The sequence below is a fragment of the Ursus arctos genome, unplaced genomic scaffold (genome assembly GCF_023065955.2).
Source record: "Ursus arctos isolate Adak ecotype North America unplaced genomic scaffold, UrsArc2.0 scaffold_2, whole genome shotgun sequence".
Taxonomy (NCBI): Eukaryota; Metazoa; Chordata; class Mammalia; order Carnivora; family Ursidae; genus Ursus; species Ursus arctos.
Window position 1 is genome coordinate 56,198,882 of NW_026622874.1, and position 23,608 is coordinate 56,222,489.

General features: G+C 39.9%; 2 protein-coding genes and 1 pseudogene across 2 annotated transcripts in view; 1 reads left to right on the forward strand and 2 right to left on the reverse strand.

The window, feature by feature from the left end:
* The window catches only part of HHIPL2 (HHIP like 2), a 30,981-nt gene extending 25,952 nt beyond the window's left edge, over positions 1-5,029 (reverse strand). The window contains exon 1 of the mRNA XM_048225349.2: positions 4,051-5,029. The gene's annotated coding sequence lies outside the window, so the exon portion shown is untranslated. The remainder of the gene's footprint in view (positions 1-4,050) is intronic.
* Positions 5,030-6,032: 1,003 nt separating this feature from the next.
* Positions 6,033-23,608, reverse strand: part of TAF1A (TATA-box binding protein associated factor, RNA polymerase I subunit A) — a 29,377-nt gene continuing 11,801 nt past the window's right edge. The window contains exons 5-11 of the mRNA XM_026517290.4: positions 21,009-21,207; positions 16,342-16,472; positions 15,053-15,211; positions 12,174-12,240; positions 11,365-11,488; positions 9,133-9,287; positions 6,033-6,521 (exon numbers count right to left, since the gene is read on the reverse strand). Coding sequence (XP_026373075.2) covers positions 6,409-6,521; positions 9,133-9,287; positions 11,365-11,488; positions 12,174-12,240; positions 15,053-15,211; positions 16,342-16,472; positions 21,009-21,207 — 948 coding nt within the window. The 3' untranslated portion in view covers positions 6,033-6,408. The remainder of the gene's footprint in view (positions 6,522-9,132; positions 9,288-11,364; positions 11,489-12,173; positions 12,241-15,052; positions 15,212-16,341; positions 16,473-21,008; positions 21,208-23,608) is intronic.
* LOC113268708 (40S ribosomal protein S11-like) lies at positions 8,703-11,149 on the forward strand (annotated as a pseudogene).

The following is a 23,608-nucleotide window of genomic DNA, read 5'->3' on the forward strand; positions in this document are numbered from 1 at the left end:
GAAATCACCTGAGCTCCAACCTTGGAAGCAAACAGAACTTTTTTTTTTTTTTTAAGATTTTATTTATTTATTTGGCAGAGAGAGACACAGCCAGCGAGAGAGGGAACATGAGCAGGGGAGTGGGAGAGGAAGAAGCGGGCTCCCAGCAGAGCAGGGAGCCTGATGCAGGGCTCGATCCCAGGACCCTGGGATCACGCCCTGGGCCGAAGGCAGATGCTTAACTACTGAGCCACCCAGGCGCCCCCAAACAGAACATTTTTAAAAAGAGTGTATTAGTTTGCTAGGGCTGCTGTAACAAAGTGTCACAAACTGTGGGGCTTAAACAGCAGGTGCCTCACACTTCTGAAGGCTGGAGGACAGAAGTCAAGGTGTCAGCAGGGATGGTTCCTCTCAGGGCCACGAAGAATCTGTTTACTGGCTATCTTGTACATTCCTCAGCCTGAGGATACGTCACCCCAATTCCTGTCTTTGTGTTCCCATGGAATTCTCCATGTGTTTCTGTGTCTAAATTTTCCCTTTTATGAGGACACCGGTCATTTTGGAGTAGGCCCACCTTAATGACCTTACTTTATCTCTGTAAAGACCCTATCTCCAAACGAGGTCACTATTGTGAAGGACTGGAGCTTAGGACTTCACCATATCTTTTTGGGGATGCATTATTCAACCCGTAGCAGACACACACACACACACACACACACACACACACACACACACACATGCTATTTCATATAGCAAGGGCCTTTTTTTTAGTTTATTTATTTTTTTAATAATCTCTACACCCAACATGGGCCTCAAACTCATGACCCTGAGATCAAGATTTGCAAGCCCTTCCGACTGAGCCAGCCAGATACCCCTGGCAAGTGCCTTTCAAAAATAATGTTGAGAGGTTCAGGTCTGGTGTTTATTCTAGCATCATGTCATGGGATTGAACAGAAAAAATTGAAAAAGGAATGTTCTAGCTCAGTCCCTTCACATATAGTTTATGGTTTTCTCTCGCAGTTTATCTGCTTTCTCACCATATGAAAGTGAACAGGTGTGTCTGAGATTAGGCGATGTATTAGTAATTCACTTGTATTATAGTTTATAAAGTATTTTCTCATCTCATTTGATCTTCACAAAAACTCTCTGAGGTAAGCAAGGGATATACTATATTCCCAAGGTATAGACAAGTGAATTAAGTCTCAGACAGGCTCCATGAAATGCTCAGGGTCATGCTTTGGGTGGATGGGAAAAATGGCAATTAGATTTAGGTGTTCTGGGGCACCTGGGTGGCTCAGTTGGTTAAGTGTCCGACTCTTGATTTTGGCTCAGGTCGTGGGATTGAGCCCCGCATCAGGCTCCACATGGAGCATAGAGTCTGCTTCTCCCTCTGCTCCTCCCCCTGCTTGCGTGCTCTCTCTCTCTCTAAAATAAATAAAATCTTTAAAAAAATTAAAATTAAAAAATTAAATTTAGGTGTTCTGGATTATAGCCCAGATCTTGTTCATTCCATCACGATGTATCAAAACATGAGAGTACAGCAATCGCTTTTACTTATCTTCATTTAGAAAAGATGTGTGTCAGAGGCCGCTAGCCAACTGAAAAGTATGTTGACTGAAGATCCAGGCATGCTGATAAGATTGTGAATTCTTGGTATAGGCATAATGGGCGGTTGAAGCAGACAACTGGCAACTATCACTGTGGGGCGGACAGGACAGAAATTCAAGTTCTGCCTCTATTCACTGAGTTAAAGACTACATCTGTATCAACAGGGATCCCATAGAGAAGGTTCTCTGTAGGACTGAAGAGCAGTGGACTTTTATTTGGTGCCTGATTGTTTCTTTTGGGAGCATGAATCTTGGATGGAGGAAGAGTTTCAAATAGATTAATTTTTAACCTTTTTTTTTCTTTTTAAGTCGACTCCATGCCCAACATGGGGTTCAAACTCACGACCCTGAGATAAAGAGTCACATGTTCTACCAACTGAGCCTGCCAGGTACCCCGAATAGATCCATTTTTAAAAATTAACTTAGTCAGATGTTAGTCATAGGATTTGTAGACCACATCCATCAAGGGTCTGCTTATTTCCTTTAGAAATATTTAAAATATATTCTAATTCAATCCAGCAGAAAAAGCCCTTGTGCTATTAATATGAATAAATAGCTAGATCTAAAAAGGCCACACTTACCCCTTCATTAAAGAATGGTCTAGTTTTGTGTTTGTCTTTTAGTTTCTTTTCCTTTTTTGTTTTTGTTGATAATAATAAGTGTTACCACTTATTGAGAAAAACAATCCATCAAAACTCATGCTAACCATGTTCTGACTTTCTCCGATCACCCCATTTTACAGAATAAACTTGAGGCTCAGTTCAGTGAGGTGCTTTGTTGAATCCAGACCTTTCTGACTCCATAAAGCTTATTGATTTTTTGGTTTTGTTTCTTTTTGTCATTGATAAAATTCACACACCACGTAATAAACTCGTTTAAAGTGTACATTTTAATATATTCGACAGAGTGAGTTGCATTTCCCTGACTTATGTGTTTATGGTCCATGTTTACCCTCTTATGTGAAATACTAATTCATGTGCTTTGCCCATGTTTTTCTATTGGGATCTTTGTCTTGTTTATTGATTTGAATTTATTTTAATCTTTCATCAGTTCATGTGTCGCAAACACATATAAACATTTCAGTCATTAGTTGGAACTAATGACTAACGTATAAATTAAATGTATATGTTTACATGTTTTTCTCAATAACTTTTTTTTTTAAAGATTTATTTTTAAGTAATCTCTATACCCAACATGGAGCTCAAACTTAAAACCCAGAGATCAAGAGTCACATGCTCTACCGCCCGAACCAGCCAGGCGCCCCACAAATACTTTTCTTTTAATGGACTGTATTTAGTTTTCTTAAAGGTATCATTTGATAGGCAAAAGATCCTAATTTTGATTTAGTTAGTTTACATATAATTTAATCTAGATGAAATATACGAGAACTGTTTTCGAAGTAGTGGGCAACAGACAACACAAGCCTGGGATTACTCAAGTGAAACTCATAAAGAAGTTCTATGATAGTCTAACTTCTCTATCTTGGGAGGACAACCTCTCATGAGCAGTGCATTGGGCCAGAGTCCAAGCAAAGCATGGCAGTCCCACTAAGCTGGTGAGCCAGAGATCAGAGTTTGGGGCAGCTGAGCAAGGAGGAACAGTGCTCAAATGTGTGTGAAGCCCTCAAGTCCATGGTTGATGGCTGGATGGTACATAGCTTAAAAGACAGGTATATTTTAGTGGGAAGCATTAACTCGACTATTATACAATTTCTGTATTTCAGAGATTTCTAGGAGAAAATAAGACTTTTTTAAAAATATTTTATTTATTTGAGAGAGAATGAGAGAGAGAGCATGAGAGGGGGGAGGGTCAGAGGGAGAAACAGGCTCTCCACTGAGCAGGGAGCCCGATGTGGTACTCGATCCTGAGACTCCAGGATCATGACCTGAGCCGAAGGCAGTCGCTTAACCAACTGAGCCACCCAGGCACTCTGAGAAAATAAGACTCTAAATTATCTTTATTTAGTTCCTGTTATTTAGTGTCTAAAACCATCGTGATGGATGGTCACTTACTTAAGATTTGTTAAGTATTAATTATTATCCTACGCATTCACTATATTTTTCATTATTCATAGCAGTCCCGAGATAAATCCTACTGTCTCTCAGCTACAGGTAAAGGAACTATGAAAGCTCAGTAACCTGCCCAAGAAGTCACAGAACTACCTAATGATAAACCCAGAATTCAAGCCTAACAGTCTCCTGAGGCCTCATACTTGGCACAGGCACCCCAAGATACCACTCGCAATGGCAAAGGCACCCTGGGTCAGTAACTTTCATGAATTTCCATTCAGTTCTACTCAGTAATTAATGAGCTAGAAATTGTTAGGGACTGATGATAGGAGATTATCAAGCCCAGATAATATACTATCAAGAAAGACAGATGTACAAAGACAACGTAACAATGTAGTGATTTGGTAAGGGGCTGTATAGGGAGGGACCAGGAGGGACACAGAGGGGGAGCCTACCGAGCCTGGCAGACAGGACAGGTTTTGCTGGAGCTGGTAGGCTCTGGGTTACGAATCCCCTCTATTCTTCACCTTGCGACCTCAGTGCTCTGCAGGGTATAAACACTGACCGAACTGGGAGGCAGTACAGACAGCACAGATAGAGTGTGATCTTTGGAACCACACTGGTCAGGTTAAGGTCCTGGTGCCAACACCCACCAGCTCTGACCTTGTGCAAGTCACTTAATCTGTGAGACCCCACTTCTTTTCTAGGTAAAACAGGGACCGTCCTTAGGATTCTGGTGATAGTAAGACAAAATGGAAGGCCCAAAGTGGGCTTTTAGCCATAATAATTTATGAAATGGACTTTAGTGGACCTAAAAAAAAATTTCATAGTTGATTTGCACTGCTCTGCCTCATGCGATAGAACATCTGATATAAAAGTTCTAGGAAACTAAGCTTTGTGTGGAAACCAAGAACCATATCTACTCATTTCCTTCATTCCCACCTCCATTTGCCAGAGATCTTGAGAACTCATCAATCCCATTGAATAGCTTCTGACTAAAGGTTTCTGGGAGCAGATGCCATGACAATCTCAGCCTGTGCTTTGAGATTTTGTCCATGTCGTCTGGGGATTTCATCCCTGTCATGTTGATCTACAGAACTTCCTACACAACCGACTCACCAACTCCCAGCGGTAAAGCTGGCCCTACTCATGCGGTAGCTTGAACCGTTTCCGTTGCTCTGCGGGGCACGTACTTGTTTCATATGTACATTCTAAGGGCGAGCAGTTACTCGTTGATAGCCATCTCACTAAGTATAAAATACTGAATCACAGTATTGACAAAGCATAATTTGTCCCCCAATTCTCTTGCAGATGGGTTTTTTTTAAAGATTTTATTTATTCGAGAGAAAGAGGGAGAGAGCATGAGCAGGGGGAGGGGCAGAGGGAGAGGGAGAAGCAGACTCTACCCTGATCAAGGAGCCCAATGCGGGGCTCCATCCCTGGACCCCGAGGTCATGACCCAAGCCGAGCCGAAGGCAGACGCTTAACCAACTGAGCCACCCAGATGCCCCTCTTGCAGATGGTTTTAAATTAGCAGGAACATAAGCCATGGGGAAAAAGTGTGGTTTGCCAACTAAATACTGGACTTGCTGTAAAGTTAGTGGGCCTTCTTGGAACTCAAATACAAGTTATCGGAACTGTAAAGGTGTAAGAGCTGGGCCAGTGTGGAAGAAGCACTCGCTCTACTCGTTATCACAACATATTATAAGGCTCCAGCTCCCATTCCAGGAAAGCTGTTCTTGGCTTCTGCGCCATGCTTTCCCACAAGGCTGACTGGGTGACGCTTGACACTATTTCACTGGCAGATTCTTCTCCACTGTCCAGCGCCGACTGCCACATCCCAGTTTCCAAGAGAAAGGTGAGGGACACAGGAGTTCCAAAGCATGATGCTTGGAATGATTGCTGTGCCCAGCATAACAACAACAAACTAAAGCCCTTTGAAAGTAGGCCACCACTCTACCCTCTCTGACCCAAATTCGTGTTCTAGAGTCAAAGGTAGCTTTATGTCAGGTCAGTTAGCCCCAGACTGCCATATCTTAATATCGAAAAAGAAAGAGGATTCCTTTCCTAAATCCTTCTCTGTTTCCAAAATTCCTCAACAGAACTCATGACCAATATATATATATATATATATTGGCTATATATATATATATATTTTTTTTTTTTTAAAGATTTATTTATTTGAGAGAGAGAGAACGTGCACGCACGCGCTTCCAAGCACCTGGGAGCAGGGGAAGGGGCAGGGGGAGAGAAGCAGACGCCCCCGCTGAGTGTGGAGTCCCAATAGGGGCTCGATCTCACGACACTGAGATCATGACCTGAGCCAAAATCAAGAGCTGGACACTCAACCGACGGAGCCACCCAGGCGCCCCCCAATATATTCTTTATGACGGTAAACCTAACATGGATCATTTAGAATCTTCAAGAAGAATATAAATTCACTTAACAATACTACAAGTTATGTTTTATTATACAACAGCCGGAAGCAAATTATTTGCAAATGGCAGTAACTGCCATACAACTGTATTCTCTATACATTACACAAATGTATTTCTTATGTGGAAGTTATTCCATAATAAATACTATATTTCACAGTACAAAAAAGGAAAAATATGTATTTACAAAGAACAAAGGCAGTGAGACTGTTTCTTTAGTTATAATTATAATAAAAGAAAATATAGAAAAATATAAAAATAACTTTTTTGCAGCCATATAAACTATCTCCTAGAAACACCAAATAAATAATACATTCAATAATTACCCACTGAGCTACTATTCTGTAGCTACTCATCCGAAATAACTAATATCCAATTTCAGAGTCCTGGATTTACAACACTGTGTTTTTTCACTGACTTCTTTATCTGCTTAATTTTTTTCCTTAAGACTTGATCATCTTGTTTGGAAATAAACCGAAAATATCTGCAACCTACAAAACAAAATAAACAAAGAGTTTTAATACTTATCAATTCTTCAAGCATATTTCTACATTTTTAAAATTTTGCTTCAGCTCTGGCATACTAATGATTATGGAAATGGGGGGATTTGTATGATGTATACCAGTCTGAGCACATTCTAAGAGATGTCGCTGATGAAATGTACGCTTCCTGCATATGAAAATGTTTCTGATCTGTCATAATTGGAGCACATACTTCTGCTAGCTTTCCACCTGGCCTCCCAAGTCCTAGTTAAGGTGATATGTGTGTTATACACATATTCGTATATTAAATGAGCCTTCTCCAAAAGCAAATTACTACAGCTTCCCTTTCAATGTTAGCTTGTAAAACAGCCCAAGAGGCATCTGTAACAATAAGAAAGTTCTCCGTAAGAAAACTCTGAGGTGAAGGATTAGGATAAATAACTCACAGGTCAGAAGAGATCAGAACTTATCTAGCCATTCCAGCACCTAGCGAGCAGCCGGGTGGTGACCGAGCAGCTCTGAGAAAGGTGCCTCGTGCTCAACAGAAGTTCCTTCTGGGGCGCCTGGGTGGCACAGCGGTTAAACGTCTGCCTTCAGCTCAGGGCGTGATCCCGGCGTTATGGGATCAAGCCCCACATCAGGCTCCTCTGCTATGAGCCTGCTTCTTCCTCTCCCACTCCCCCTGCTTGTGTTCCCTCTCTCGCTGGCTGTCTCTCTCTCTGTCGAATAAATAAATAAAATCTTTAAAAAAAAAAAAAAAAAGAAGAAGTTCCTTCTTCTACCTGCTTTTCCTAGTCTTACCATGCTAAGTAGATCCCTGGTTAAATATTTCAGACATGAATCAAAGTTCTGTAAAAAAAATACATAAACTGGATATTACAAGATTTTAAAAAAACATTTGATAAATGAGCGAGACCATAAATCACCTAAGAAAAACTAATTTCATTATAGTCTCAGCATGTATCTATCCATCCATCATCTCTGGGAAATTGCTAGGATATATACTGTACCTACAGTAACCATTTTATTATCCCCCAAAACAGTATGCCAGAATCACTAATATTTTATTAGCTGGGAAGCAGTGGTGTTAATATAATAGACTGTATTTCTAAACACACCTACCACTTTAGCAAAAGCAAAATACTTGGAAAACAGACCTCTGCTTCTATCTAGAATACACAAAGATGGAAAGAATTTTGCTCCCACCCTAACACAGAGAAAAAGCCAAATAAACTACAAACTCCTACCTCCTCATGAGCCACCGGACGTGGAGTCACGAGGGGAAGGGCCTGGCTTGCCTTCGCAGAGCACGGGAAGAAGGGCAGCTACCATACGCCACTCTAAGCATGAAGCAAAGGCAACCATGACCAGAATTTGAATCCTGTGATATAATGAGGGTAACCCGAGCACGGACCAAACCGAGCTCAACTCCTGAACAGACTGACTGAACCCCGGACACTAAGGCCCGAAAGAAGAGATGGACCCCCTTTTCCGCCATGATTATGCCTGATATTCACAGAGTACTTCTGACTGTATAAAGCACTTCGATGTGAAGCTCACTTGATGCTTACGACCATCCTGTAAGTAACACGGACAGGTGTTCGCAGAGCCCACTCACAGAGCAGCCTCCCAAAGGTTAACTGTTTGACCGAAGTGACAGGGAAAGGTGACAGAACTGGGAAATCAGGCCAGGTTTTCCGACTCCGCTCAAACACAGACACCTTTAGGTACCTGTACTAGATGCCTCCATGCTCATGAGGAGGCAGAAAATCAGAGTCCGAATTACATTTCTGTTCCTCGGCGTGTGTTGAGAAATCTTACGCTTGCTTTCGTATTTATTTGCCCCTTTCCTCTGAAAAACTGGCATTTTATTAACCTTAGTAACCATCTGAAACACTCACAGAGAATACTAATTCCAAAATAGTATCAACCATATCTAAAACCAGGCTGAAGAAGCTCTTTAGGGTACTCCGAATTCTCTAGCAACAGACTGCTTACTCATGGACACAAGACGTTCACTTCATCTCTGGCCAGACCCAGCAGCGGTCCCGTCCATCTCTGTCCTCATATGGCAGGAAGAGTCTTAACAGCCAAGACAGTCCACAGAGAAAAGATCGATTTCCCTTTCTTTTAAGAGGATTTTTAAATAAGTTAATAGGAGGTATACTTTTTCTTATGGGGAGATATGTTTCATCCTTATAGAACAGATAGGTAAATATAATAGAGAGCAACATACAACAATGAGGTCAGCAAAGAATATTTTTCTCTTTCTAATACCGTAAGGTAAATAATATCAGTAAACTTTCTATACAGTTGTTGTGAAAACAGTCTGCATCCCCTATTTTAATTGGCCCCTAAAGATACTCAAGTTACAGCATTAAAACCAACCACCACAATCAACAAGATGAAATTGCTGCTTCTAGTCCACGGACAGTCCTGACAAGCAGATCACCTGGCCCCAACTCAATACTCATTTTCCCATTCACCGGTTATTTCTCCGGCCTCTAATGTCCTTGGGCACCGTACCCAGTAAGCTGTGGCATGAACAAATGGCCATACTTTGTAATTTCAGAATCATCCAAAAGTTCTATCTAGATAAGAAGAACACAAAACTCCGTACCTTTTCCTAACAATATTCCAGCTACCAAAGCTTTCTCACAAGCCAATGCTTTATCCTCTTTCCAATCGCTTTTTGCCCAAAAGGAGCTGAAGTGAAAGCTTGGCCACCAGTTCTTCCTGGTTTTCCACTCTTCTTGAACCCAGGCAAGGTGATTCCTAGAAAAGAAAAATGTCAAAAGGGAAGGTCAAAGATGAAAGTGGACCTATACTGCCAGAATCTGAACTTAAGAAGAGTCTGTGGCGTCCTTTTCCAGGCAGCCGGGAAGATGGCGGACATTCAGACTGAGGCTGCCTACCAAAGCAGTCAACCATCTTTCAAAACCAGAAGAGGGTCCTGCTTGGAGGAAAGGGCAAGGAGAAGCTCCTGCGATACTACAAAAACATCGGTCTGGGCTTCAAGACGCCCACGGAGGCCACTGAGGGCACCTATCCTGACAAGAAATGCCCCTTTACTGGTCATGACTCCATCGTGGGCAGATTCTGTCTGGTGTGGTGACTGACCAAGATGAAGATGCCGAGGACCATTGTCATCTGCTGAGACTACCTCCACTACCTCTAAAAGTACAACCGCTTCGAGAAATGTGACAAGAACAGGTCTGTGCACCTGTTTCCCTGCTTCAGGGATGTCCAGATCGGTGACATGGTCACAGCGGGAGAGTGCCAGCCTCACGTAAGACCGTGTGCTTCAACGTGCTCCAAGTCACGACGGCCACTGGCACCAGGAAGCAATCCCAGAAATTCTGAGACACCTGTCCAGATCCCTCCCCCCAAAATAGTTATTTTCCCAGTCAGGGGAAAAAGAAAAGTCTGTGGAAAGATGACGAGGAAGATGTTCTCAAAGTAATTTCTGAGTGTGGCCATCCATGGTATATATGGCATGTGCATGAAAGCAAATCCTTTTTAGTCCTCTTTGATTTCTGCTTTCCATTTAATCAAACAGCCAGTTTGGTACACACGGTGGTTAACAGCACACACCCTGAACTCAAATTCCTGGATTCAAATCTCAGATCTTCCATTTACTATCTATGATCCCGGGCAAGTTGCTTAACCTCTCTGAGCCTCAATTTCCGTGAAGCTATTAAGGGTACCCATCTCACAGCACTGTTATTAGATTAAACCGGCCCAGGAGTATAGTGGTCTCATATAAAGCTCTTCGCACATCGTCTTGTACTTAGTAAATGTTCAATAAATGTTAGCTATTATGATTATTAGTTAAAATTACTTTAAAACCTTACTTTATACGCTACAAAGAATTACTACTCAAAGTAAGATGGCAATATTATACAAATATGTGAACACACAGGTTTGACAGTCGGACCCAGACAATACTAAGTGTTCATCAATAACTTAATTGAGCAAATACTTACTAGCACCCATGTGTGCCCTGTGGCAGAACTTCTAGAGGTTTAAAATACTGAACAGTACATTTCTCTGCCTTCACAAATCTTACAGTTAGTTGGGGTTTATATGCTGCTGTCGATGTGGAAAGTGGTTTATAGTTATCACACCAAAAACATTTTATAATCAGCCCTCTTCCATCTCCAAGGTCAAGTCAGATCTGAAGGCTGACACAAGTTCCCATCGATGATGAAGCTTCTAACCAATTAAGATGGACATGATAAATCAATGAAACTTAACTTTGTGATATCCCTTCCTCTCACAAAGTAAAAATGACAAGGACCACTCACTCGTACTTTCATTTGAAATGTGGCACTAATGATATCATGATCACAGGTAAAGCTTCAGATATCCAACTCACAATGGACTTAACAAATATTTGTTGAATGAATACAACCTACGATGATCTTATGAGGCCCTCAAAGCCCCACTGAAAATTCCTGAAAAACAGCTGGGAGAAAAGCTGCTTCCTATGTGATTTTACAAGATGATGACACACAGATCACCAAGAGCTTTACAAAGAGTCTAGCAAAGAGTGGGAATGACCGCTTTATGCCATCATTTCCAACTTGAAAATGTACATCTTCCCTAATACTGCAGTGGTAAGATACAGTAGTTATTTTGATAGCATAAAAAATCTTAATAGAATTTTTGTATGTTTTACTTGGGACTGTATTTTCTTGCTTCTGATGTACTCAGAACAGCTGAAGACACAGTTCAAGAAATCAAAAAACATAAGCAAAGAACTTGATTTAAACAGTGAGAGATACCAGCTAAAATACTGGGGAATGTTATTGATGCTGAGCCAGTAATAAACACTGTGTCTTTTACTTACCCCATTAAAGTCTGTCTCAGATATTTTGCCAAATATTTCCAAGCGGTTATATTCTTAGTGCATCCACCAAAATCTAAGACTCCAAATAATACCTCCAACCCCAGTTTATGGTGGTCTTCTTTTTCTGCAATGGGCACAACAATTAGAACTTACACGAGGTATTGAAGTGCACAAGGCTAAAAATATATATTTGGTTGATAAAATACTACTGGGTTGTAAGCCTTTGGTTAAAAGTTTAAAATAATTCATTATGCTCATATTCCCTTGTGATAAATCTGAAACATTCAGTGATTTAGTCCTGGGTAATGATGTCAGTGGTGGGTCTGATTTCTAAGTGGACTACATTCTACTGAGGGGGACACTATTTAAAGAACCTGCCCTCTCTTCTAACAGGAGAGCAGCTGACATAGCCCCAGTACCTACGGGACTTAAGCACACTTCCTTCTATGAAGAAGTACCTTCTTTTCTATACCGAGCTGAAATGCAGTAGAGATTAAAACAAGGTGAGTTCTAGAAATGGAAGCCACTTCTCTTGTGCTAACCGCTACCTAATAGTCTACAGCAGGGGTCAGCAAACTTTTCCTATAAGGGGACAGACAGGAAATATTTAAGCTTTGTGAGTCTTATGGTCTTTGTCACAACTACACAACTCTGCTGTTGTAGTGCAAAAGCAGCCAGAGACAACACAAAAATGCTCCAAAAGAACTTGATTTACAAAAACAGATGAGGGGTGGATTTGGCCCATGGGGCCATAGTTTGCTAGTCTATAGCTTGTCTGCACAAAGAGATACAAAACAAAAACTGTTTACCTGATTTCCTCAGTAACCTATGGAATTCTAACATCAGTTTATGAGATGGTACAATCTGATACAAAATCTGGAAGAAAAAAATAATCTTGTAATTTGTGTATATTACAAAGGCATTTCTTTGTCAAATTTCATTTTACTTTCAAGTGAAGTTCTTACTGTCTAATAAGCCCTCAGTAACTGAATCAAGGATTTAAAGGCACTTTGCTTTTGTCCAGTTTCAATTGGGGTATAGAAAGGTGTTCTATGTAAAGCTACTTTTAAAAATCCCTGTTAATAACAAGACAGCTGTTGCGGGGGGAGGGCAGGGGAAGTAGATAAGAACTTTTTATTTACTCTTTATACATTTATATTGTTTACCACACTTACAAACTTAATTTCTTTTCAGAAGCCAGGATGGAGGGGAAAAAAAAAATCAAAATCACACAGAAAAGATCAATAAAAACTTATTGATCACAAAAGGTCACAGAATATAAATTTAAATAAAAAGCCCAAAAGGGCAGGGATGGCTATTTTGGAAGACTGTGTTCAGGAACACAGTACAGTAAGAGTATTCAAGAAAGTATTTTGACCATTTTATCATTTACCATTTTACACAATAGGGAGAAATTAAAGGTTTTTAATTCCTTTTTATTCGTTTAAGAATAAGAAAGACTATTTTTATGACTATCCAAACCAGGATGTAAAGTAAAATTATATTTTTCATTTCAATATACTTCACATTAGAAATCAATTTATTCTGTCTGCTCGCTGGGGTCCTTTGACCTTACACTGAAATTATTTCTTACAAAATAAAAAGTAAATTTTATTAATTATTCTTAATAGTTGCAATAGTCTTTTAAGTGGAGACCAATCACAAACAATATACCAATATCAGAGTATTTTTAAAACTCGGTTCCTATGAAATCACATTTGTCTTATGATTTATGGAATTCCGCAAACGGCTCAATTCACTTAGGTTTTAGAAAACTTTTTATTGACATACATGTAATAGAAATGTATACAATCATGAGTGTGCCATTCAACACATTCTTACAAAGTTATATGCACTCATATAATAAGCACCCAGATCAAAAATTAGAACGTTATCAGAACCATAGTAGTCTTTAGTTAGTTTTGGAGAATTCTTAGCCATTAACTCTTCAAATAGGCCCTGTTTATTTGTCTGCTTTTGCCCTGTTCTCTCTTCTCCCTGGAACTCCAATTACAAGTATGTCGGACCTTAACCGAGTCCTCTGTACACCCTTTCATCCTTTCTGCCTTCGGTGCTTTAGTCTGATGTTTTCTATATAGTTCATTAACACTTTTTTTTTTTTAAGATTTTATTTATTTATTTGACAGAGAGAGAGACAGCCAGCGCGAGAGGGAACACAAGTAGGGGGAGTGGCAGAGGAAGAAGCAGGCTCCCAGCAGAAGAGCCTGACATGTGGCTCAATCCCAGAACTCCGGGATCACTCCCTGAGCCGAAGGCAGACACTTAACGACTGAGCCACCCAGGCAACCCCCCTTTTTTTTTTTTAAGATTTTTTATTTATTCACTTGAGAGAGAGACACAGGGAGAGAGAGGGAGAGCACGAGCAGGGGAAAGGGACAGAGGGAGAGAAAAAAGCAGACTCCCCACTGAGCAGGGAGCCCGATGCGGGGCTCAATCCCGGGACCCCGGGATCATGACCCAAGCTGAAGGCAGATGCTGAACCCACTGAGTCACCCAGGCACCCCTCATTAACTCTCTTCTGCTACGTTCAATCAGCTATCAAACCCATCTATTGACTTTTTAATTTCAAACATTACATTTTTCAATAGGAAAACAGAATTTCCCTAAAGCCATTTTGTCTTGAACATAATTAAGTGTTCAACACAGTTATTTTCTGTTAAATTTTTTAAGATTTTGTTTTATTTTAAGATTTTATTTTTACATAATCTCTACACCCAATGTGAGGCTGGAACTCACAACCCCAAGATCAAGAGTCACACACTTCACCAATTGAGCCAGCCAGGTGTCCCAGCTAATGTACTTTTTAAAAGAAGACTGGGGGTGCCTGGGTGGCTCAGTCAGTTAAGCGTGTGCCTTCACCTCGGGTCATGATCCCAGGGTCCTGGGATCGAGCCCCATATCAGGCTCTCTGCTCAGCAGGAGACTGCTTGTACTCTCTGTCAAATAAATAAAAATCTTAAAAAAAAAAAAAAAAAAGAACCCTAAAAAATAAATAAATAAATAAATAAATAAAAGAGGACTGATAGATAAGAATTTTTCTCAGGTCCCTGTTGGCTAAGCATCTGACTCCTGATTTAGGCTCAGGTCATGATTTCAGGGTTGTGAGATGGAGCCCCACACTAGGCTCCACACAGGGAGAGAGTCTCTCTCTCCCCACTCCCCACGCCCCCTTTCTCTAAATAAATAAATAAATATCTAAAAAAATTTTTTTTACTGCATTCAAAGTGCATACCTTAAGTGTTTTACTGTATGTAAATTAAATGTCAATAAAGCTGATCTTCAAAAAATATCAAAGCAGAACTTTCCCACAAGGGTGACAAAGGGTTTCCAAAATACTGACCCTTTGCCCTCAGCCTAACTTGGACAGGGTAGTTGGGAATGGCAGTGGAGGGTCGCCCAGAGCCCGCAGCCTTGTATGTCCACCCCAGGCCACACCCGGTCATTTGGCTAGAACTTGAAAGCTGGAAAGCATGACCTAAGGATGTTTCAAAATTTACTTTTTTAAAAAAATTTTTAAAAGTAATCTCTACACCCAACACAGGGCTTCAATTCATGACCCTGAGATCAAGAGTTGCCTGCTCCACCAACTGAGCCAGCCAGACGCCCCTAAGGCTGTGTTAAAGCAGATGCCCAACCCAGTTCAAGCACTGAAGTAAACATTTTATACCTTAAGCACACTTATCAGTTTCTCTCTTGGTGCCTTCTCTCTCTTTAGAAAGTTGTATAAGTAGATGTGAGCATTTGGGTTTGATGGGAACTTTTCATCGTAGGCATAATTGGTGAGTACCTCTCGGGCTCCATCTTGATCCCCATAGAATTCCAGCATCTATATAAAATAAGTCATCATGTCTTAGCTAAATTCTGTAAGATAGCTGTATGAAAGATAATGCACAACTTAACACTGTTGATGGGTACAAAAATTCATTAAAGTGACAAACAGTACTTACTGTAAAGGGAACAATAGAAATGCCAGTTTTCACTTCCACCAGTGTGTGTTACAACCTCAATGGAACACAGATCACTTACAACACAGGTGTTAAGTGGGTTCCCATTTCTTCCTTATCACATTTTTGTTACTGCAAAATGCAGCAACTTCAACCTAGGAACTATTCCTATAAGAAACGAAGTCCTCAAAGGAGGGCACACTAACAACTGAAAAAGACCATACGAAGCAACTAAACTCAGTGCCCGACATAATCTCAGCCACAAAAGGAGCTCATGGGAGCTAGAATTCTTTTCCTTTCATTCCCACGCATATGCAGGAATTTCCAGATTCATTGCCGTGTGGTTTCAGACATTATCTTTTGACAACATAATTATCAGGTTAGCATCCAGGAAACTTTCAAAAAGCCAATTATTTTGAAGATTTATTCCTAGTGCCCATGCCAAGGTTCCCTGTCCTTTTCACACTGACTGTGAGATGACACGGCATGGCACCCTAATGAACTTCCTAAGAGTCATTAGTCTTCATCCCACATATTGTGACCCACTTTCAGATTTTTGTCCCCTGGTCTTCTCTATCCCCACGAAATCGTAAAATATCTCTCTCTGCTTTTCTTCTAAGTTCAGTAAAAATAATATAGAATTAACATTTATAAACTATATTGATATTTATTTTATAAATATTTCACCATGACACATTATCCAGTGGTGAAGGGGAAAAAAAAAAGTAACATTTACATTAGTAAAATAAAAATTATTCGGACCAAAAAGAGACATATTCTCTCTTTTTAATTTTTAAAAAATTTTTATTTTTTTATTTTAAGTAGTCTCTATACCCAACGCAGGGCTCAAACTCACAACCTGGAAGTCAAGAGTTACACACCCCACTGACTGAGCCAGCCAGGCGCCCCCTCTGTTTTTAAAACAATTTTCTCCACTTAGTTGCCTTCTGATCATAAAGATAAGGCTTATAACAAAATGAAGCTAATAAAACTTAATGAGAAGGCTACTTGCCTCTACGTAACTCTTCACAAAAGGGTCCCAAACGCCGGGAGTTTGAATCAATGCACGAAGGTTTACAGATGTCTTCCAGCTGTGGTCGAACATATTCTGGGATGCTGTGTTATACGCATAATCATCTTCATCTGCCCAAAGAGAAAAGGTTCTTACGAGTCATTCAGTCCTGAGGGCTTTGCTGATAGTAACAGCAATCAGCAAACTATCCACAAGAGAAGTTCAGGCCCTGATGGCTTTGATAGTAACTTCTAACAAAGAATTTTAAAGAATAATATAGTTAAATTATTTATTATTATTAAATATTAAACATTTAAAGAATAATACTAATCCTTTACAAACTCTCCATACCCCCCACCCCACCCCAGTCAGAACGGGAGGAAGTGCACGCATGGGGAGCTTTAAGGATCAATGTAGGTGGCAGCTACATGGATATTTGTTTTAAATTTTAAATTTGTTTAAAATTTTATTTATTTATTTAATTTTATTTTATCACGCATTTGTTTTGTACATTTTTTCTGCATGTTATATTTCACAATCTTAAAGGATTAAAAGGAAAGTTAGTCCTTCAAAAAAGACAGCTAATAGAAACAAAATACTTTTTATTTTTGGCCACTTTGGGGCAAAAAACCAGCTCTCCCCTCACCCTAAAAGGCATTGGTATTCTCTTCCCAGAGGACCAACTAAATAAATATCAATATGGGCTTGGAAATGAGGTGATAAAGTAGGTAAGAAACTATATAGAAAGAAAGGAAAAAAAAAAAAAGCAGACCCAAGTCAGAATAAGTTGAGTGTGAATTTGCCATGGAAGGGGCTTCCCAGGCAGCAAGTGCATCAAGCCACCCAGGACAGGCCACAGCAACGGAGACAAATCACAAGCCAGCACTGAGCATACAACATGTGTTATGTTCTCGTGAGCCTGGTTATACAGAACTAGTCCTAACGTTTTTTTCTTATTAAACAGATGTTCAGGGTTAAAGATCATCCAAAGAGCTCCACATATTACCCCATCTTTATCTCTTCTTGCTACAGAACAAAGTGTCAGCTGCAGAAAGGCATTGAATCATCTACCCAGTGTGAACGCCATGTTCCAACTGCTTTAATCATCAATGTTTGCTTGAGTTCTACCCAATCAGGGGTAAGAAAAAGGCAAATATTGACTTTAAAACTCATCTAACCTATTAATATCAACAAGCCTTTTTTAAAAGAAATATTATACCAGGCGTTATGGCAAGGTTAACAACAGACATAAGAGAGGTATGTGACCTCAGAAGACCGATTAGTCTAGAAGAGAAACAACACAAAATAAACATGAAAAAACTTAGGACAATAAAAAGCAAGTGATAAAATGCTGAACGATGTAGGCTGAATGCACAGCTAACGTATGAGGGTTGTGGCATGGGAATGACAGATCTAGGGAGTCCTGCAGGGCAGATGGCATTCTAGATGGGGAGGCAAGCTTATCATGATGAAGACAGTATTTCAGAAGTGTCCCGGGAGAGCTCCTACTCAGAAAGAGGGAAAGGAATTTTAAGATTAGTGAACCTACATGCCTATGAAACAAAGGAAATACTACTTACCACATCAGGATAATAAGGAATCACTGCTTATACTTATAAGCCAATATATGCGGGGACTGAGATTTGGATGGAGGATGAGAAAATTAAAAGGGTTGTCCCAGGGAAGCTATGGAGAAAAACTATACAAGGGAAGGAAGATGCAGAGAATCAAACACAAATCTGTGGAGAGGAGAGGATGCCACCACCACTGGAAGTAAGAGAAAGGGAACTCCATTTGAGAAGTAAGCACACACAGCCAATCCTTGGTGTGGTCAATCAAGAAAACTACCTGTTATGACCTCAGTACAGAAATAAAACAATTTTACCTTGCCCTATTCTCTAAACATACTATTCTGATGAATGATATTATAAAACACGAGCGCCTGGCTGGCTCAGTCAGAAGAGCATGCAACTCTTGACCTCAGCGTTGTGGGTTCAAGCCCCACATTGAGTGTAGAGATTACTTAAAAATAAATAAATAAACATCTTTAAGAAAACATTATCAAACAAACTAAACTCTATTCTAAACACACAGGAAGAAATACTTATTATAGGCAATGATGTCTACTGAAAAAAATTTGTAACTTTTCTTAGAAATATTTTAAAAAGCAATAAATCTAAGATGGCCGTGGACTTAATTTACCAATCATCTAATTTATGTCTGAAAAGTTTGATAAAAACAGAAATATTACAAAGGATGATCAAGAAGTTTACAACAATAGAAATGTCTGCTCTCTACAGTATCTGGGAAGAACCAGGCTCGAAAGTAGGGGAATAAGGTTACTCCTTAAGATCCTGAGTGTCCCTTGTCCACTCTCACCACTGTTGTTCAACACAGTACTAGAAGTCCTAGCCTCAGCAATCAGACAACAAAAGGAGATGAAGGGCATCTGAATCAGCAAAGAAGTAGTTAAACTCTCACTCCTGGCAGATGACATGACACTCTATGTGGAAAACCCAAAAGACTCTACCCCAAAATTGCCAAAACTCATACAGGAATTCAGCAAAGTAAGCAGGATATAAAATCAATGCACAGAAGTCAGTTGCATTTCTATACAATAACAATGAGACAGAAGAGGGGCGCCTGGATGGCACAGCGGTTAAGCGTCTGCCTTCGGCTCAGGGCGTGATCCCGGCGTCATGGGATCGAGCCCCACATCAGGCTCCTCCGCTATGAACTTGCTTCTTCCTCTCCCCTGCTTGTGTTCCCTCTCTCGCTGGCTGTCTCTATCTCTGTCGAATAAATACATAAAATCTTTAAAAAAAAAACAAAAAAACAATGAGACAGAAGAAAGTGAAATTAAGGAGTCAATCCCGTTTACAATTGCACCAAAAACTGTAAGATACCTAGGAATAAACCTAACCAAAGAGGCAAAGGATCTGTACTCAGACTATAGACCACTCATGAAAGAAATTGAGGAAGACACAAAGAAATGAAAAAACGTTCCATGCTCATGGATTGGAAGAACAAATATTGTTAAAATGTCTATGCTACCTAGAGCAATCTACACATTCAATGCAAATCCTTCAATCCCTATCAAAGTACCATCAACATTTTTCACAGAGCTGGAACAAATAATCCTAAAATTTGTATGGAACTAGAAATGACCCCAAATAACCAAAGGAATGTTGAAAAAGAAAACCAAAGCTGGTGGCATCACAATTCTGGACTTCAAGCCCTATTACAAAGCTATAATCATCAAGACAGTATGGTACTGGCACAAAAACAGACACAGAGATCAATGGAACACAACAGAGAACCCAGAAATGGACCCTCAACTCTACGATCAACTAATCTTCGACAAAGCAGGAAAGAATATCCAATGGAAAAAAGACACTCTCTTTAACAACTGGTGTTGGGAAAATTGGACAGCCACATGCAGAAGAATGAAATTAGACCATTTCCTTACACCATACACAAAAATAGACTCGAAATGGATGAAAGACCTAAATGTGCGAGAGGAATCCATCCAAATCCTAGAGGAGAACACAGGCAGCAGCCTCTGTGACCTTAGCCACAGCACCTTCTTGCTAGACACGTCTCCAAAGGCGAGGGAAACAAAGGCAAAAAAGAACTGTTGGGACTTCATCAAGATAAAAAGCTTTTGCACAGCAAAGGAAACAGTCGACAAAACCATAAGAAAACCAACAAAATGGGAGAAGATATTTGCAAATGTCTTATCAGATAAAGGGCTAGGATCCAAAATCTATAAAGAACTTATCAAACTCAACATCCAAAGAATAATCCAATCAAGAAATGGGCAGACGACATGAACAGACATTTCTCCACAGAAGACATCCAAATGGCCAACAGACACGTGAAAAACTGCTCCACGTCACTTGGCATCAAGGAAACACATATCAAAAGCACAATGCGTACCACCTCACACCAGTCAGAATGGCTAAAATTAACAAGTCAGGAAACAACAGATGTTGGTGAGGATGTGGAGAAAGGGGAACCTGCTACACTCTTGCTGGGAATGCAGGCTGGTGCAGCTGCTGTGGAAAACAGTATGGAGGTTCCTCAAGAAGTTAAAAATAGAGCTACCTTACAACCCAGCAATTGACCCCAAAGATACAAATGTAGTGATCTAAGGCAGCCCCTGCACCCCAATGTTTATAGCAGCAATGTCCACGATAACCACACTATGGAAAGAGCCCAGATGTTCATCAACAGATGAATGGATAAAGAAGATGTGGTATATATGTACAATGGAATATTATGCAGCCATCAAAAACTGAAATCTTGTCATTTGCAACTAGTGGATGGAACTAGAGGGTATGATGCTAAGCAAAATAAGTCCTTCAGAGAAAGACAATTATCATATGATCTCACTCATGTGGAATTTAAGAAACAAAACAGAGGATAATAGGGGAAGGGAGGGAAAAATAAAACAAGATGAAATCAGAGAGGGAGACAAATCACAAGAAACTCTTAATCATAGGAAACAAACTGAGGGTTGCTGGAGGGGAGGTGGGGTGAGAGGATGGGGTAACTGGGTGATACACTATATGTTAATTAATTGAATTTAAGTTAAAAAAAAAAAAAGATCTTGACTGTCCCTGTGATTCAGTCTCATTGATACAAGTACACTCCTCTTCACTTACCAAGTGTAGACAATTCCATCTTTTTTTTAGACCAAGTATAATACTGCAAAAGCCCTTTATAGGCCTGAATAAGGTTGATTAACACTTCCTGGGAAGACGACTTTTCACCGTATCGCCATGTCTCTGCATGACTAAGATTTCTGTTTGCATCTTCAAGCATTCCATGATGCAGAAGGTATAATGCATGTTGTAAGGAGATCTGCAACAGTAAGAAAAAGCCCAAATAGGTCATTAGATATCCATTAATCCAAAAACTCAGAGAATATATATGCTAGGCTAAGACCTTGGTAGGACACAGATGATGCAACCACATCGTCTCTGTCATCAAAAATGTCAATTTAGTAAAGAGGAAAGATACACGAAATAATTAACATTATGTAAATGAGCTAAATTATATAAACTCATAGAAGACAGTGTGATCTGGTGAAACAAACAGGGGCTTTCAAGATAAATAGTCCTCGTTCAGGTGCTTTGTTACTTGCTGTTTGAGTCTTACAGGTTATATGGAACAATTACATCTGAAGGGAACATAACACCTTTCAGAAAGCTGTTATGAAGACTAAATGAGATAATATTTGCATACCACCTAGTGCCTACTTTGGCCCATAGCAGGTAATCAACGCATTATTTTATACATGTCATATAAACTCAGAGAAAACATCTTAAGAAGGAGTACTAAACAATGGCATTTATTCAGATGGAAAAGTGAATGCCTGATACAGAAGCTGTAAGAATAAATACACAAAGAATGAGCATCCCAAGTAGGGAGGACACTAAGGAGGGGAATAATGGGAAGTACAGTTAATCATGTGAGTAGAGTCGGAGTTCAAGGCCTTCATCACGAACTATCACAACAATTTCTCAACTGGTCTCTCCAGTCCTGCCCCACTACAATCCACCTTCCATGTGGCTGCCGAAGAAATCTCATTTGTGTAAAAGCCCTCAATGGCTCCCATTGCCTACAGAATAAAATCTAAGCTCCTTCGGGGATGGCACAGAGGGCACGGCTGACTTCCCCAACCGACTTGGAGAGTAACTAAAGCACTGGATACGGGGCTATCAAACTCTCATCGACCCTGCCGTTTCCGCCCACCTTCTTCCCTAATAGGCCCAGTGAACACCCACTCACTTTTTCAGCCTCATCTGAAGCATCACTTCTTTCCCTGACTCTCCTATTCATTTCCTCCCAGCACTCTCTGATTCCAGAGAGCTGACCATTCCCCTCCTTTGCCTTCTCACTGTATCTGGCGTTTCTCCTCTGGTACCGTAATGTATTCCATGTACGTGCCTGTCCCCCTCTACAGCAAGGTCTATTTCTAGCACATTATCTGGAAAATAGCAGTAAGTGGGTTTTTTAAAAATTATTAACAAGAAATGTTTTACTGCCTATCCTAATTATCACTCTCAGACTCTGGAGTGTGAAATAAGGTCTCTTTCAGGTTTCTTCACTTCAACTGAATAGATTCTATGGGCTTAAAAGAACCCAATCAATAATTTAGTTAAAATTCGACCCTCCCTTCCCAATCAAATGACTACCCAGTTTCTTCTTGAAAGAAGAGAAGGGAAGCACACACCGAGACAGGACATTCCTTTTTGCAACTGTTCAGTTCTAAAGTTCTTCCTTATGCAGAACCATAAGCTGCTTCCATTTCAATCCCACTTATAGTAGACCTGGGCTTAACAGACAATAAGATTCTAAGAGAGCACCCAGCACATAAGTAGAAACTCAGAACATTTTTTCTAGTAAGAAAAGAATCCTAAACTGGGGGAAATCACTTTTTTCAAAATAAGAAAGCAGTGAGAATGTAAAATGATGCGAAGTTAAACGTAGAGTTATCTTCATATATTTTATATTTACTCATATACACATTTGTCTACATTTTATATGTATAAAACATGACCCAACAAATCTACTTCTAGGTATCTACTCAAAGGAATTCAAAACAGGGACTCAAACAGATACTTGTATACCAATGTTCACTGCGGCACTATTTACAACAGCCACAAGGTGGAAATAACCCAAAAACAGATAAACAAAATGTGATAGGTACATACCACAGAATGCTAATGAGTCATAAAAAGCCATAAAAAGTTCTAATGCATGCCACGATATAAATATATCTTGAAAACACTATGTTAAGTGAAATAAGCTAGACACAATAAAACTAATACTATGTGGTTCCACTTACATAAAATATCTAGAATAGGTAAATCGGTAGAACAGAGAATAGATTAGAGGTTACCAGAGGCTGGGAAGACGGAATGGAGAGTAACTGTTTAATGCGTACAGAGTTTACATTTGGGATGATGAAAAAGTTTTGGAAATGCCGGTGATGGTTGCACAACATTGTGAATGTTATTAGTGCCACTGAATTGTACACTTACACTGGTTAAAATAATGTATTTTATGTTATACATATTTTACTGCAATAAAAAAATTAGAAAAAAGGAAAAATCAAAACAAAACAAAAAAAGGACCACAGAATAAATATTTTAGGTTTTGCAGGCCATATGGTCTCTGTCACAACTATTCAACTCTGTCATCTGCCATGCTAAAAGCAGCTGTGACAATGAAATGAATGGGTGTAACTGTGTTTCAA